A 17,483-nucleotide genomic window follows, 5' to 3' on the forward strand; every position below is an offset into this window, starting at 1 on the left:
CTGGACTTTATGTAGTTCTTTACTGTGTATCTCGGGAGTCATGTGCCATTCCCAGGCTCCAATGTCTGAATATTGAAAAGCCACCCCCAAGATCATGATCACTTTCTTCCTAAATCTTTTACTGCAGCTCCTACCAGTCACTTGGCACTGAGGAGACAGAGATGAGTCTCACACACACAGTGCCCTGCCCTAAAGAAACTCACATTCTAGGAGAGATGGGCAACTAAATACGTAGCTGTAGGAGCGTGGAATGAGGACTGTAATAAGCACACAGTAGGTTGGGTGCAGTGGCTGACACCTGTAATCTGGCACTTTGGGAGGCCGAGGTGGGCAGATCATCTGAGGTCAGGAGTTCAAGACCACCCTGACAAACATGGTGAAACCCTGTCTCTACTAAAAATACAAAATAAGCTGGGCATAGTGGTGCATGCCTGTAATCCCTGCTACTTCGGAGGCTGAGGCAGGAGAATCACTTGAACACGGAAGGTGGAGGCTGCAGTGAGCAGAGATTTTGCCTTTGCACTCCACCCTGCACAACAAAAGTGAAACTCCATCTCAAAAAAAAAAAAAAAGAAGAAGAAGAAGAAGAAGAAACACACAGTTTTCCCTGAGCTCTGGTTACTCCAGAGTAGGTTTGGACAGTCAAAAATTTCCCCTGGAGTGACAGCCTGGGTTGAGATCCAGAAAATAAATTGGAGTTAGCCAGAAGCCATGAGGGGTCAAATCAAATCAAGAAATAAAATGTCTCCAATTCCTCAGAAGCCCCCCTACTAATCATTACCCATTCCTTCCTCCCAAAGGGTAGACCACTTTCTGCCTTCTAATATCATAGATTGGTTTTCCCTGTTTTTGAATTTTATATAAATGGAGTTATAAAGTACGTATTTTTTTGTGCCTGGCTTCCTTTCCTTAACAATATGTTTGTGAGATGTATTCATGTTGTATGTAGTGGCCATTTTTCATTTTTCCTTGCTGTGTAGTATTCTGTTGTACAAACATACCACAATGTATAATGGTGCTGCGATGGATATTTTGTGTATGTATCTTAGTGCACTTGTGCATGAATTTTTGGGAGTATATACCTAGAAGCAGAATTGCTGTGTCATAGGTAACATGTATAATTTAGTAGTTAACACTAGACTGTTGCAAAGTGGCTGTAGCAATTTTTTGCTTTTTTTTGAGACACAATCTCACTCTGTCGCCAGGCTGAAGTGCAGTGGCACGATCTCAGCTCACTGTAACCTCCACCTCCTGGGTTCAAGCGATTCTCCTGCCTCAGCCTCCTGAGTAGCTGGGACTACAGGCGCATGCCACCACACCCAGCTAATTTTTGTATTTTTAATAGAGACAGGGTTTCACCATGTTGGCCAGGATGGTCTCAATCTCTTGACCTTGTGATCTGCCCACCTTGGCCTCCCAAAGTGCTGGGATTACAGGCATGAGCCACCACGCCTGGCCAGTGGCTGTAGCAATTTATGTATGCACCAGCAGCCTGTGAGAATTGCTGTTGCTCTGCTTCCAAGCCAACTCTTAGTATTGCTAGTCTTTTTCATTTAAGGAATCCTGAAGCCTCTATAACAATATCTCAGTAGTAATTTCACTAACAACTAATGACTAATGAAGTTGAATTCTTTTTCCATATGTGTGCCATTTAGATATCCTCTTTGTGATACCTTTTTGTGTTCAAATCTTCTACCTATTTTTCTATTTGGCTATGTTTTCTTATTTGTAAAGTTCCTTATATATCCTGGACAGAATATAACACTGGAAAGTTTCTAATTTTAATGTAGTCCAACATATGCATTTTCTCTCTTACAGAACATGTCAGTGTTGGACAGACATTATTGGACATCTCAATATTGCAGCTCTATAATTCTGTTTTGTTTTTATCATATAGATCTGCAATGCATCTAGAACTTATCTTGGTGTATGGTATGAGGTAGGAGCCAAGTTTCATTTTTTTCTATATGGATATACAATTGACCCAGCACCATTGATTGAAAGCATTATCTTTTCCTCACTCCTCTGTTTCACCTCTTTGTCATAAATCAAGTGTCCATATATGTGTTTTCTGGTTTTGGTCTCTCTATTCTGTTTCATTGGTTTCATACATTTATGTCACTGTCACACTACCTCTGTAGCTATAGCATTAGTCTGAACCCAGTAGTATTTTGTTTGCAGATTTCTTGTAGAAAGCAGTTAAGAGATTTGGCGCTACACACAGGGCAGGTTAAGGAGTCTGGGTTCAAATGCTGATCCTTCCACTCCTTATCTGTAAAATCTTGAGCAAGTTAACCTCTCCATAAACTTCAGTTTTGTTTGTATGAGGATGTTATGGGGCTATTTATGCCATAGGGTTGATGAAGTGGCTCCATGAATTGAAAGTGCTTAGTACAGTCTGTCACAGTGTTAAAGCAAACTAAATATGGCCTGAGAAGGGCTTTGTACTTCTATATTTGAGTCCTTGTGGATGAACTATAACCTAGCTTTATAGTCAGACAAATTTGAAAACTTAACTTAATAGTATATACCTGTAACAATAGCTGAATGTTGGCCAATCCCAGCGGCCATACTTCAACAACTCATAGACTGCCGAATGTTCAAATTGCATTCAAATAAGGCAAACACTGAGCTTTAACCAATCTCGCTGTTTCTGTACCTCACTTCCTATTGCTGTACGTTAGTTTACCTTTTTGTCTATAAATTTGTTCTGATCACGAGTCACCCCTGGAGTCTCTGTGAATCTGCTGTGATTCTGGGAGTTGCCCGATTTGCGAATCATTCATTGCTCAATTAAACTCCTTCAAACTTAATTCAGCCGAAGTTTTTCTTTTATCAGATGGTGTCAGGAATGGGATCTAAAGTGGAGCTTCTAGCGACCCCCAGGAGCACTGAGTGAACATGCAAGGTACCTGCAGGATCCACTTGTGTCTATTGATCTCTCACAGCAGCTGGGGATCACAGGTAAGCTCCCTCTCGGATCTCTCTTTCCTTTCCCTTTTTTATCTTTTCTATTACTCAGGGCAACCAGCTTGCCCAGAGACCACATGTTGAAACCCCTAGTCAGAGACTGGATTAAAGATAACGGGGCCCATCTGAGGGCAAATGTAAACCTTGCCAGTTTGATATTGAGTGCTAAGCAGAGTGGCTAATGTCTGTGTTTTATCACATGTATTTTGCTCTGGCCGGAACAACAACAAAAAATTTTTCCTTTATGATGCGGCTTGGCCCCCAGTGTGATGGTGTGGCAAGCTGGGTCACTGGGGCCGCTGAGGGAAAGGGAACCCAGAAGGCTGGCATGCCAGCAAAAGAGTAAGAATTTCTTATCAGTCAGATTTTTGGCTTCTCTCTCTCTGTGCAAATGGTTGAATGAATGGTAAAAATCACTGTTTATTTATCTTTTCTCTAAGGTTTTGATTAATGCAAAAAAAATTCTGAGGTTAGTCTTAAACTGATGTATTTGTGCTATGAATTCGTTTTTCTGGGTCAAGGGGTACCTTAGGATAAAACACGGGCTTAGGACCCCACAAGCTCGCTGGTCAATCACAAACTTTCCTGCAGGTCCCTGAAACACAAAAAAAAACTGGATGGGGTCTCCATCTTGTTTTATGTCCTTGGGAACTTGACCTCGTAACCACGTGGCAGTACTTTCTCTTGGTCTCCACCTTCTAGGGAACAGGGATTTTAGGGTTTATGCCATAGTTAGCTCTAAAAATTATCCTGAGTCATTAAAAGCCTCTGCAAGCTCAAAATTAACTACTCTAGACTCCTTCTGGGAAGGGCAGTAGACTGCTCTGTGCTGTGGCTCACTGGCCTTTCACACTGGCGGTTCCAGTTCCATTCCCTGCTTAGGAAGTAAGTCATTTCTGATTTAATATCTGCATAACCTTCTCTAGTCTCTTCTCCTCCACAGACTATCTTAAATTTTCCTTCCTCGAGCACCTAGGAAGTTACCTTTGGTAAAGTTCAAAAGCCAGAAATATCAGCCATTTGGCCTGGGTAAAATCAGTAATAAGAAATTTAAAAGGACTTTATTAAAGAGTGCTATGCTTAAAAGTCAGGTTAATTAAAAATGAATATTCAGGCTCTAATGGCCTGGAATCCATGGGAAAAACAGGAGGCACCAGAAACCCTTTTCCTGGCCCTGTTCCTCCAAGGACTCCACCATAAAGCCAATAACCAATTAAGAAACTTAAAAACTGGCAAAAGAAAAATCTTACAACTACTATAGTAATCTTCTTCTGCCTGTCTGTCTAATTATATATGTATTGTGTGTAATGTTTATATAAAAGAGCTCAAATTAATTGGCTTAAACAAAAATAAGCACTTAAATATTTTGAAAGCAAAATAAAAACTGTAATGCCTCTTGGTTCATGTAACTTTAGTAATCTTTGGGAAATAAAAACAACTTTAAATATTATTGATAAAATAAAGACATTTTGTCTAAATTATGCAGGTCAGATATTAGCTTTGCTATATGCCTCAAGGTCATAAACTGCTTTGACTTTTGAAAATTGTTCAATTTATTTTGGAGACATTAAATTCTAAATAAGGCCTGGGGATATATGGAATTAGCCATGCTCCCTAGCTATACAAAGGCTATAAAGAAAATAGATTTCATTAAGAAAGGATGTTGTATGGTAAATTCTTGTCCTAAAGTAAAATGACTGGTTGTTTAAAAAGAGGGATGTTTAGGGCAAGTCAGAAAGTCTAAACATGTCACACATAGTCTGTGTAAGTTGTGAAAAAATTTATGAAAAGGAATTTATGCCAGACATGTTGTACAATTTAAAGGTGATTAGGCCTCCTAAATGCTTCATAAAATGCCACCATGACTCTTAACTGTACAGCCTGCCTGCTTCATAGCTAGGTAAGGCCTGGGACACCTGTAGTCAGATGCTGGAAAGAGTCGGACCTTTATCTGCATTTCTGTCTGGGTCCTGGGCTCCCCACACCTAGTACATAATTAAAATCCTTACTTACCAAGGTTTTCACCAAAAGTAAAAGTTGCTAAGAGTTAACATTGTAATATGTAATTGAGAGTATTGAAAAAATAGGTTTACATGCAAGGTGTGTAAGGAGAATGAAATGTGTTTTTTGTAAGAGATTATAAGAAAATACAGGAATGTAAATTTTTGCCTAGGTTAGAGGGTTAAAGGATTGTTTTAAATTAAATAAAGCTAAAGGTTTGAACAAGTTGTGGAAGGTTTATAAAAATTAATTATAGGGGCCAGGCACGGTGGCCCATGCCTGTAATCCCAGCACTTTGGGAGGCTGAGGTGGGTGGATCACCTGAGGTCAGGAGTTCGAGACCAGCCTGGCTAACATGGTGAAATGCCATTTCTACTAAACATACAAAAAATTAGCCAGGCGTGGTGTTGCACACCTGTAATCCCAGCTACTGGGGAGGCTGAGGCAGGAGAATCGCTTGAACCTGGGAGGCCGAGGTTGCAGCAAGCCAAGATCACACCATTGCACTCCCGCTTGGGCAACAAGAGTGAAACTCCATCTCGAAAAAACAAAATAAAACAAAACAAAACAATTAATTATTAGGATTCTATGTGTGAACATATTGGCTAAAGTTAAAATGGCATTATTCAGTTTTTTTTTCCATAAATGGGACATTGGAATAAAAGCACAACAGAGTTTTCTTAGAAGATTGTTCTGCTCTGAGAAAAAAAATAGTAAAGGGTTATAAAAGGTTTATAAAAATCTTACCTTATGGTCAAACTAATTAAAAGTGAATAGATTTCTAAAATATTATTAAAAACTAGCTTTAACATTAAAAATACACTAATGGAAACATAAAATTTGGTTCCCTCTTTTAGAAAGGATTTTTATTTAATATTAAAAGATAATGAAAGGTTTTTGTTTACCTTTTAAGTAAACTACAAAAAAAGATGGTGGAGGAAAGAAAGAAAGGAGATAGTTGGCCTCATGCTATCCTCATTGGATCTTGTTTGGAAAGCTGAGTCTCCTTTCTATCAAAATACTGTTTTTTCCTTTAAAATTTTTTAAGTTATCATTTTGGCTAAATGAATGACTTATGGTAACCTAAGATTCTATTTTGTAATATCCAATGTTTTAAACCTTTGGTATTTAACAAACCTTTCAAAATCAAGCTCTAGATTATCATGCTAAATAAGCCAATACTAAAATTGTTTAAATATACAATTTGAATGAACTCCATGGTCTAAGTCAAATTACCTATGATAACCCATTAGTTATCAGTGCTATGCACCTAAATTGGAGAAACAACTGGTATTCAAGAGGACGTAAGTCCAGTGTTAAGCATGGACTCATGAAGAACCAGGATGGCCACCTTGTCCTTCTTGAGTCCTTAAAGCTTTTGTTGTTAAACGTTCTGGAAAAGATAAAATAATCCAAATTTAATATATTGATGTGATGACTTATAAATTGCAGAAATAATTTAAATCCAATGTTTGGTTCCATATTCCTGGAAAGACGATCAAAGCTTCAGATGCATTTGGCTACCTGATAGGCCATTTAAACATTTATAAAGAGATTTCATTCAATTGTCATTTTCAATGCATGTTTTCTGGTTGTATAAAAGCTTTCCCATGCAATAGGGCTGATGTTATAACAGTAGATTATAGTGTATTTTCACCAGGCAAAGAAAACTTTTTATGATTCACTGAGGACAATCCCTTCACAATCTAGAACCTGCAGATTGGATCGTCTGAGAACACCAGAGAAAGAGAAAGACTGTCCTTGCCATCCATACTACAGCAAAACTTTGGAGCTTTAAACCTTGGGTTCATAATCTCACAGCTAAGAAGGGTCCCTCCACACTCCTGGAACTGTACATCCATTGGAACCCTTAAGGTAAAACTAACCAGAAAAGTTTCTCCCCAGAAGATGGCATCCTTGATTAGAATAGCTTTTCCCAAGATCATAGATCAAAACTTCTACTATCACAAGACTCTTATCTTTGAATATTTTTTCCTTGTTTATGCCTCTATGAACAATAGAAATTAAAAGTGGGTCTATTATATGCACTTATAGGGTATACTTTTATTTGTGAAGGATTTTGCAGCCAGCCTTAAACATGAATAACCTTATAGTTCAATAGATAAAAGATGAAGGCCCAATGTAGGTAACAAACTTCAGTGGTACATACATTGCCTCATAATCAGTCAAAACTCCTCTTAACCCACATCATGGATTAAAGAGAACATTGACGAGAGGCCTTCACTCTTCTAGAAAGACATCCATTTGTTAGGTCCTTTTTCCATGGTTTAGAATAAAAGAGGCAATAATTTGAAATGTCTCCCTCATAATAGGCTCTACAGCAAATTCTACTTTAAAGGCTATCGTTACACAACAGACTTTAAATTCTCCTTTGAAAGTTATACTAAGTAATAGAATTGGCTAAACAGAAAAGTACCTGTGCAGCTGCTGACACCTGTGGCCTATGGAGAAATACAGCAAATGTAAATTATAAACAATTCTGGCCAGGCGTGATGGCTGACACCCGTAACCTCAGCACTTTGGGAGGCAGAGGTAGGCGGATCCCCTGAGGTCAGGAGTTTGAGAGCAGCCTGGCCAACATGGCAAAACCCTGTCTCTACTAAAAATACGAAAATTAGCCTGGCGTGGTGGCAGGTGCCTGTAATCTCAGCTACTCAATAGGCTGAGGCGGGAGAGTCACTTGAACCTAGGAGGTGGAGGTTGTAGTGAGCTGAGCTCGCCGCTGCATTCCAGCCTTGGTGACAGAGCAAGACTCCCTCTCACAAAATAAATACAATAAAAATAAATATCCAGTTGTAGGGGATTAGTGAAAAGACCACTTAGTCAAGCGAGGAGACTCTTCATCTAACTCATTCTTTAATCTATTTAATTTTAGGTGGTTTGGCTTATGGGGACCCTGGGTAAGGAGCATACTCCAAACTCTTGCTATTATCCGCCCGATAATGATAATAATAGTCTCCCTGGTGCACTGTATTCTCTCAAAGGTTTTAAATGCTTGCATGCAGCCATCTCTACAACATCAAATGATCTCTTTTCAACTGGAATAACAAAAACTGAAAGAAATGTGTGACCATGAAGGCACCGTAACCTATGAATGACATGCTGAGACCAGAAACCCAAAATGATGTAACTGAGAGTGGCGCTAAGGCCCTAAGTTCTGGTCACACTGTCACCTAAGTAAGAACCTGGCCAAAAGTGAGGAATTTTTTTTAAAACAAAATCATGGGAGGCCATTATTTTGGACTGAGCTCATGCACTAGGCACCAACAAACCAAACCAAACTAAAATGGAGTCACTCATGCTAAATGTGACATAATCAAACCAAGGCTTTAAAAAAACACAAAATGCTAGAACAGACCAGGTTTTTTCTCCTGTAAACAGATGTTCCAGAATAAGGAGGTATCCTCTACTCAGCCCTTATTCTCTTCCTGCAAAACCCACTGTTCTACTGTTTCCTAGTGAGTTTCAAAACCATACAGGTACACTTATGACAGCGATAATAACATCAATGACCAAGGTTTTGGTCAATCTCTCAAAATTGAGAAAATGACCAAAACGGGGGAATTGTTAAGGCAAACTAAATATGGCCTGAGAAGGACTCTGTCCTTCTATATTTGAGTCCTTGTGGATGAACTGTAACATAGCTTAATAGTCAGACAAAATTGAAAACCTAACTTAATAGTATACACCTGTAACAATAACTGAGTGGTGGCCAATCCCAGCGGCCATACTTCAACCACTCACAGCCTGCTGAATGTTCAAACTGCGTTCAAATAAGGCAAACACCGAGCTGTAACCAACCTCACTGTTTCTGTACCTTACTTCCGATTCCTGTGCCTCACTTTGCCTTTTTTTATCTATAAATTTGTTCTGACCATGAGGCACCCTGGGAGTCTGTGAATCTGCTGTGATTCTGGGGGTTGCCTGATTCGTGAATCTTCCATTGCTCAATTAAACTCCTTTATACTTAATTCGGCTTAAGTTTTTCTTTTATCAACAGAGTAAGCTCTCACTAATGAGTGGGCTGAGTGAAAATTGGAGGGATTTGTTCGTCTTTCTCAAGAGTAGTAGCTTCCAGAAGGAAGGGGCTGCTCTTCATTTACATTTCCCTTCCACTCCCATCCCTTAATGCCTAACATGCTGCCTGGCACATAGTAGGGGACTCAGTAAATGCTTGTTCTATAGATCAGTTCAGCTATGAAGTCTGTGTGAGCCAGTCCAGGTAAATTAGGAAGACAAGGATTTAGGACTGGGGCGAAAAGAGCCAGAGCGGAAGAAGGACGCCAGGGGGAGCAAGAACCTACACTCTCCAGATATCGCGACAGGTCCCGCGCTCGCCACGACACTGAGTGTTCTGTTTTGGGCGGAAGCGCTGGACGAGAGGAGGAACTACTCTAGGGTACAAGGCCCTCGCCCCGGGAGTGGGGGGTTGCTTCCGGGTCGCGCTCCCGGAAGCAGGAAGTTGCCCATCCTCCTCGCCCGGCGGCAGCTGTCCCCGAGGCGGGAGGAGCCCGAGGGGGCGCGAGCCCCGCATGTGAGTGACTGGGGCCCGAGGCTGGGTGGGGGGAGGCCGCCCTGTGACAGCCTCGCCGCCGCGCCCGTCTCTGACATCCTCGCGCAGCCGCTTCTCGCCGCTGCTACCACCCTCTATCCCAGCGCGGATCCCTTTTCTCAGCCTCTCCAGTTTTGTAAACTGACAGCATCCCCTGGCAGCTCCCCCAGGGTCGACTCCCTTAAGACATCTGTCACTTTCTTTGACTCCGCCGGGGAGAGCAAAACGAGGTGGACCTTGCTTGAACTTGGTTCTCAGGCATCACAGCAGTGTCCATAACTTGAGCGTTGCTAATGAAGTCCAGATTTCTGCCCTTTTGACGGAATTTTTAAGAAATTAAGAGTAGATTCCCCACCCCCTTCTGAAAGATCTTTTTCTAATAATCGTTAGGGGGCAATAATTTTTTTCTTTAAATGTGTACTTGGTATGTGATAAACCTGGCATCTTGGATTTCAGAAAGAAATATGACTTGGTTTCTTGACACAAGTAAAATAGTTGTTTGTAATCACCTCTTAGTAGAAGGAAATTTGCCTGCGTCGTATTTTGTAGTATTTTAAGACTGTTAACCGTGCAGGCCACACTTTCTAGTCTCAGAGCCCTCATAGCCTTTGTATTCGCAAATATGTTTCTTTTAAAGTATTTAGTCATAAATCACTTTATAATAGAGACTACTTCCAGATACTTAGTATTCTGACTTTTCTGATTGCTCATTTGGTAGTTCCTGTGGTGGGATCTTCTATAGACGTCTCTCCCTTAATAAATTCGTTCATTTGAATTTGGGTTGTCAAAATTTCCTTCTAGGGAATAACATGCCTTTAAAATAATAACTAATAAATTCAATTCTGCTACATTGAAGTTTTGACTAAAGGTTCATGTAGCCCAACTTGCATACCAGAAAGAGGTCCTGTTTCTGTCAGACCTTTTCTGCCTTGGACTGAGGCATTTTTCAAGACCTGCTTTGAATACCTGTTCCTCCACAGCTACTCCACACACCAGAAACAATGTCCAAATGCTAGATTCCTAACCTGCTAACCTTAAACCCTCATCACATTGTTGCTACCTCTGCGTTTTTTTTTTGTTGTTGTTGTTTTTTTGAGACGGAGTCTCACACTGTCGCCCAGGCTGGAGTGCAGTGGCGTGATCTCTGCTCACTGCAAGCTCCGCCTCCCCAGTTCACACCATTCTCCTGCCTCAGGCTCCCGACCTCTGCATTTTTAAAAATGAATAAAATAATAAAACATAAAATGAATAAACCATGAGCCACGAGTTACATTCAATTAGTTCGGAATGATAATTTTAGGTCCTTTCTATAAATTTGTTCAACATTGATCTGATTCCACATCTGAGGTGAATTCCCACGTCTGTTCTTAGTTTTTTGTGTTTTCTCCATTTATCTCTGCTTTCAAGAAACACTATTTAGGGTGGGAGGTAGACAGGAAAATAGATGTAATGCCAAGCCCTAGAGGTGCATAGGACAAAAACTGAGGTCAGAGTCTTAAAGAGTTCACTTATTGGACAAAGCACTGGAGACTAGGCTTTTTAGGCAGAGGAAATTGTGTATGCAAAAGCAAAAAGATGTGAAATAGTATGACAGTGTAGAATGTGAAGAAGGATTGATGGGAAATGAAACTGAACAGGTAGGCAGTGACCAGATCATAAAGGGCCATGGTCAGTAATTTGGACTTTATCTTTTAAAAAAGACAGGAATCTCATTCCATCACCCAGGTTGGAGTACAGTGGTGCTATTACAGTTCACTGCAGCCTCGAACTCCTGGGCTCAAGCTACCCCTCACCTCTGCTTCCCAAGTAGCTGGGACTACAGGCAGGCACCACCACACTCGGCCAATTTTTATTTTTATTTTTTTTGTAGATACAGGGTCTTGCTATGTTACCCAGGCTGGTCTTGGAAGTCCTGGGCTCAAGCAGTCCTCCCACCTCAGCCTCCCAGTGTTGGGATTACAGGCATGAACCACCATGCTTGACTTAGGACTTTATCTTAAAATGATTGTTATTAGGTATTTAATTTGTCTGGCTATTGGAACAAATGTGTTACATCATTTTATAATTCTCTTAAATAAAACATTGTGGGGTAGAAATAATTATCCCCATTTTATACATGAAAACTGAGGCTTAGAGAGGATGAGTAGTGTCTCATGGCCACACAGTAAGTGGTAAAATCTAGAATTTGCATCCAGCTTTTTCCAACTCCAGTATCTGTGTTCTTAGTCACCATGCTAAACTGCTCCTGCAGAGGATGGGGAGTCTTGGAAGGTGCTTAGCATGAGCCAATTTGTGTTTCAAAAAAATAAGTGGCTGAGTGCAGCGGCTCACGCTTGTAATCCTAGCACTTTGGGAGGCTAAGGTGGGTGGATCACTTGAGGTCAGGAGTTCGAGACCAGCCTGGCCAACATGGTGAAACCCAGTGTCTACCAGAAAAATACAAAAATTAGCTGAGTGTGGTGGCGCGTGCCTGTACTCCCAGCTACTCCAGAGGCTGAGGCACGAGAATCTCTTGAAGCCAGGAGACGGAGGTTGCAGTGAGCTGAGATCATGTCACTGCACTCCAGCCTGAGCGAAGAGTGAGACCGTGTCTCAGAAAATAAAAATAAAAAACTGGACAAGGTAGAGAATGGATTGGGGAAGAGGAGAACTGGAAGTATAGAGATTAACTACATCTTTGTGATGGTCCATAGGAGAGATGTTGAAGACCTTAACTGTGCTGTTAATGTAGAGAGGAAGGGATGAATGTGAGAATTATATAGGAGGCTGAATCAAGAGGACTTAGTGATAGTTTCATTGGTGGGAATGAGGTAGGAGGAGAATAGTTTTTAAATTTGGAGGATTAGTGTTTCCATTAAGAAAAGAGGTGCAGTGGGAGGAATGAGTTGAAGGGGAAAACAGTAAGTTGGGTTATAGACACATTACATACAGGGAGCTATGGGAAACTTGGATCACCGTGTCTGGTAGGCAGGTAGATAAATGGGTCTTGAACCCTAGAGAGAGTTGTAGACTGGAGAAGAGATTTGGGAATCACCAATAGCTGGTGGTCAAAGCGTTGGAGGGAATAAGAAGGTCAAGGATAACTGGTGGATACCAGCAGAGAACGAGAGAATTATGTTAAGGTTTGAGTACACTTGAGGGAGATAGATAATGGGGTAGCAACAGCAGCTGCTGCAGAGAGGTCAGATAAGGTAATAACTGAAAAAAACGTCCTTCGAACTTGGCGTTTAGAAAGCCATTTGTGGCCTCAGTGAAAGCAATGTCGGTGGAGTGAGGAGGCAGAAATATGATTTCAACAGGTTAATAAATGAATGGAAACCTGAGAAACAAGAAAGTGTGTTACTTTCTCCCCCCAACCCCCAAAGGAGCTTTCCTCTGAAGGGAGGGAGGGAGAGAGTACCAGAAACTTAGAAAGGAACTATTATGGCATTTTTCTAATAGTAGAAACTGGAAAGGGTGAGGATGGAAGCAAGTAGAGGTAAGCTTAAAAATGTGAAGACTTCTTCAAGTATGTCAATGTCCTAAAAGACCAAAAAACAAAACAAAAAAGAAAAACCACACGCTGGGGACTTGTTCTGAAGTTAAGTAGATTAAAGAGAGGCATGGCAGCCAAATTCAATGTGTGGTCATTGGTTGGATCCTGGATTTTTAAATAGCTATATGGTCTTTTTTAAAAAATTTGATAGTTCAGGAAACTTGACTATAGACTGAATATTAGGTAATATTAAGAGATTACTCATTTTAATGGGTATGGCAATAATGCCAATGGTTGTATAGAATAACGTCGTTATTCTTAGGAGATGCATGTTGAAATATTTAGAAATGATTTTATAATGTGTTGCAAATAACTTTCAAGTAGTTCTGGTAAAAACAGAAAGAAAATATAGCCAAATGTAAACAACTGGTAAATCTAAATGAAGGATATCCAGGTGTTCATTGTACTATTTTTGTACAAAAAGCTTTACATATTTAATGTGTACAGCTTGATGAATTTGGACGTAAGTATGCCCTTGTGAAACCATCACCATGATCCGTGCCATCAACCTATCCATCACCTCCAAGTTTCCTCCTGCCTTCTTACTTATTATTACTATTAGCAATAAGAACACTTAACATAAGACCTACCTTCTTAGCATATTTTTAAATATACAATACAGTATTGTTAACTCTAGGCACTGTGCTGTATAGTAGGTCTCTAGGAGTTATTCATCTTGTGTAACTGAAACTTTGTATTCTTTGCCCAGTACCTCCCTGTTTCCCCCTGCCTGCAGCCTCCTGCAACCACCATTCTGTTCTTTGCTTCTATGAGTTTAGCTATTTTAGATTAATTGCACAAGTGGTATCATGTAGTGTTTATCTTTCTGTGTCTGGCTTATTTCACTTAGCATAATGTCCTCCAGGTCCATCCGTATTGTTACAAATAGCAGGATTTCTTTCTTTTTTAAGGCTGAATAATATTCCATTGTATGTATATACTACATTTTTAAAAATTTTTTTTTATTCTTTTGACACAGAGTCTCAGTCTGTTGCTCAGGCTGGGGTGCCATGATGTGATCTCTGCTCACTGCAACCTCCACCTCCCAGGTTCAAGTGATTCTCATGCCTCAGCCTCCCGAGTAGCTGGGATTATAGGCATGCGTCACCATGCCTGGCTAATTTTTGTATTTTTAGTAGAGACAGGGTTTTGCTATGTTATGTTGGCCAGGCTGATCTCCAGCTCCTGGCCCCAAGTGATCCACCCGCCTCAACCTCCCAAAGTATTGGGATTACAAGTGTGAGCCACTGTGCCCTGCCTGTACCTCGATTGTAAATTTTAAGCATTTATTGTAGTTTTAAATTATTACTCTTTTAAATCATATTAATCATTTCAATGTTTTATCAGTTATTTTTCCTTTTAATTGATGTTTGTTTCTTTGTAGTGGTTCTTATTATAATCTAAGAAGCACTTTTTCTTTTTATTATTATTATACTTTAAGTTTTAGGGTACATGTGCACAACGTGTAGGTTTGTTACATATGTATATGTGTGCCATGTTGGTGTGCTGCACCTATTAACTCGTCATTTACATTAGGTATATCTCCTAATGCTATCCCTCCCCACTCCCCTACCCCACTACAGGCCCCAGTGTGTGATGTTGCCCTTCCTGTGTCCAAGTGTTCTCATTGTTCAATTCCCACCTATGAGTGAGAACATATGGTGTTTGGTTTTCTGTCCTTGCAATAGTTTGCTCAAAATGATGGTTTCCAGCTTCATCCATGTCCCTATAAAGGACATGAACTCATCCTTTTTTGTGGCTGCATAGTATTCCATGGTGTATATGTGCCACATTTTCTTAATCCAGTCTATCATTGATGGACATTTGGGTTGGTTCCAAGTCTTTGCTATTTGTGAATAGTGCCACAATAAACATATGTGTGCATGTGTCTTTATAGCAGCATGATTTATAATCCTTTGGGTATATACCCAGTAATGGGATGGCTGGGTCAAATGGTATTTCTAGTTCTAGATCCTTGAGGAATCACCACACTGTCTTCCACAATGGTTGAAGGAGCACTTTTTCTTTACTAGAACATATATTTAATTAATGGGATCACTGGATAAAATAGAATGGAATATATTCATAACACTAAAGAATGGATACCATACTTCATGGGTAGTGTAATATTAAAGAGCCAAGTAGAGAAAAAAGAAAATTTAATTTACTCTGGATATAGCTCCTAGTGTTGAAGATTGGGATGTATCTTGATGGACTTTTGAAACTTTCTTTTGAACTGTACTGTTTCCCCTTCTGTGCTTTAACTAGATGAATCAGTTTTCTATCCTAGAGTTACCTCGCTGGCATAGCTCTTCAGAAAACAGAACCTCCAGGGTAATGGCATATCAGTGTTCAGGACTTACTTATCTCTATAGAGGAATTAGTTCTCTGTTAAACAGGGCAAAAGAGAAGTTTACATTTCTCTTAACTTCTTTTCTGCTTTAAAGAAACATTTGTATTGGTAAGTTCTATCAGAGTTTTTCTGTCAGATATGCCTCTACCCTGTTTCTTCATAGGCAGAGACCCAGAAGGAATTGTGCAGAACATCTCATCAGAGCTCTCAGTTGTCTCCTCCTATTTCTGAAGTACTCCAGAAGTGAAACAACTCCCTGGCTTACCTCCCACAGGCCTCTCTTGAAAGCAAGGTTTCTTGACCTCGTTTTGAGGAGGGGTGGGAGGAGGTTCTCCTGTGCATTGCAGGATGTTTAGTCTTTACCCACCAGATGCTGATAGTACCCCTCCAGTTTGTTGATTTTTAATTTTTTTAAAAGAGCTGGAGCCTCCCTATGTTGCCCAGCCTGGAGTGCGGTTGCTGTTCACAGGCGTGATCGTAACTCACTGAGCCTCTAACTGCTGGCCTCAAGTGATCCTCCTGCCTCAGCCTCCCGAGTAGCTGGAACTATAGGCATGTGCTGCTGTGCCCAACTCCTGTCCAGTTTTGATAATCAAAAATGTCTTCAGACATTGCCAAATATCCCCTTTGGAGCAGAATTACCCTGAGAACTATTGTTGTAAAGTAGTGTCTCTTAATTGGGGGTGTGTGCCTTTAATCAGCAGAGAAGAGGCTTGAAAACGTACGCACCTGAGCTCCACTCCTAACAGTTCTGGCAACTTAGCATATCCGAGGTGGCGCATGATACTTTGATCCTAATAACTCCACTAGTGATCCTGCCTGTGCCCTTGCAGGTCTATGCCACTGTTAGAATCAGGCTAACTCTTCAGAACTTCCCCCTGTAGCAAAGCTCACTTTGGCCAGAGTTGGAACTACTTTCTGCAGGTAAGTGGATTGCCATCAAGCCTCAGCCGATTTCACTCAATCCTCTCATGCTTGATGCATAGTAATGACCTTATGTTTGAATTTTTTTTTTTTTTTTGAGACAGAGTCTCGCTCTGTCGCCCAGTCTGGAGTGCAGTGGGGCAATCTCTGCTCACTGCAAGCTCTGTCTCCTGGGGTCACGCCATTCTCCTGCCTCAGCCTCCCAAGTAGCTGGGATTACAGGCCTCCACCACCACGCCCGGCTAATTTTTTGTATTTTTAGTAGAGACGGGGTTTCACTGTGTTAGCCAAGATGGTCTTGATCTCCTGACCTCGTGATCTGCCCGCCTCGGCCTCCCAAAGTGCTGGGATTACAAGGCATGAGCCACTGCGCCCGGCCTTGATTTTTTTTTTTTAAGGGATGAGTTTTTTTGTTCTTGTTTAATTACCATCGTATCCAACCAAATCCCAATAGTGTCCCTCTAGCAAGACAATAAAAAATGTCTCCAGGCATCCCTGGGGGCAGAATCTTTTCCAGTTTAGGACGACTGATATAACCAAAGCCAAAAAGAGGGCTTATCAAAATCCACAAGTGTTCTTAGAAACGTCACTAAGTTGCTATTAACTACCTTTCTGATAACTTGAGAAATGTGTCATAATCTCTCGGAAGAAGGATGCATGGCTTGCAAAAATATATTCAGTGTTTTAATATCATTTTAACTTGAATTACCCAACAAGAAAAGAAATGTATTTTTTTGTGTGTGATACAAACTGGGAGTTTAATAAGATTTTTATGTGTATCAAAAAGGCTTACAGGCCAGGCGCGGTGGTTCATGCCTGTAATCCCAGCACTTTGGGAGTCCAAGGTGAGTGGATCACTTTAGGCCAGGAGTTTGAGACCAGCCTAGCCAATATGGTGAAACCCTGTCTCTACTAAAAATACAAAAATTAGCTGGGTATGGTGGTATGTGCCATTTTTTATTGTCTTGCTAGAGGGACACTGTTGGCATTTGGTTGGATATGATAGTAATTAAACAACAAAAAATATCATCCTTTAATCCCAGCCTGTAATTCCAGCTGCTCAGGAGGCTGAGGCATGAGAATCACTTGAACCCAGGAGGCGGAGCTTTCAGTGAGCCAAGATTGCA

At 40.7% G+C, this 17,483-nt stretch overlaps 1 protein-coding gene across 25 annotated transcripts in view; it reads left to right on the top strand.

Moving 5' to 3' along the window:
• C6H6orf89 (chromosome 6 C6orf89 homolog) overlaps positions 1-17,483 on the top strand; it is a 52,906-nt gene that overhangs the window by 4,347 nt on the left and 31,076 nt on the right. For 6 of the 25 annotated variants that reach the window (XM_016955362.4, XM_063812946.1, XM_063812943.1 and 3 more), the window contains exons 2-3: positions 2,840-2,964; positions 6,682-6,846. Coding sequence is in view for 1 of the 25 variants with exons in the window: in XM_009451161.5 (XP_009449436.1) it covers positions 9,525-9,526 (2 nt within the window). In the remaining 24 variants the exon portion in view is untranslated. Of the gene's footprint in view, positions 1-1,897; positions 1,940-2,839; positions 2,965-3,221; positions 3,377-6,681; positions 6,847-8,984; positions 9,527-17,483 lie in introns of those variants that run through there. The other 19 variants (XM_054685741.2, XM_063812951.1, XM_063812947.1 and 16 more) reach the window with 13 other exon arrangements.

The sequence above is a fragment of the Pan troglodytes genome, chromosome 5, assembly GCF_028858775.2.
Source record: "Pan troglodytes isolate AG18354 chromosome 5, NHGRI_mPanTro3-v2.0_pri, whole genome shotgun sequence".
NCBI classification, from domain to species: domain Eukaryota; kingdom Metazoa; phylum Chordata; class Mammalia; order Primates; family Hominidae; genus Pan; species Pan troglodytes.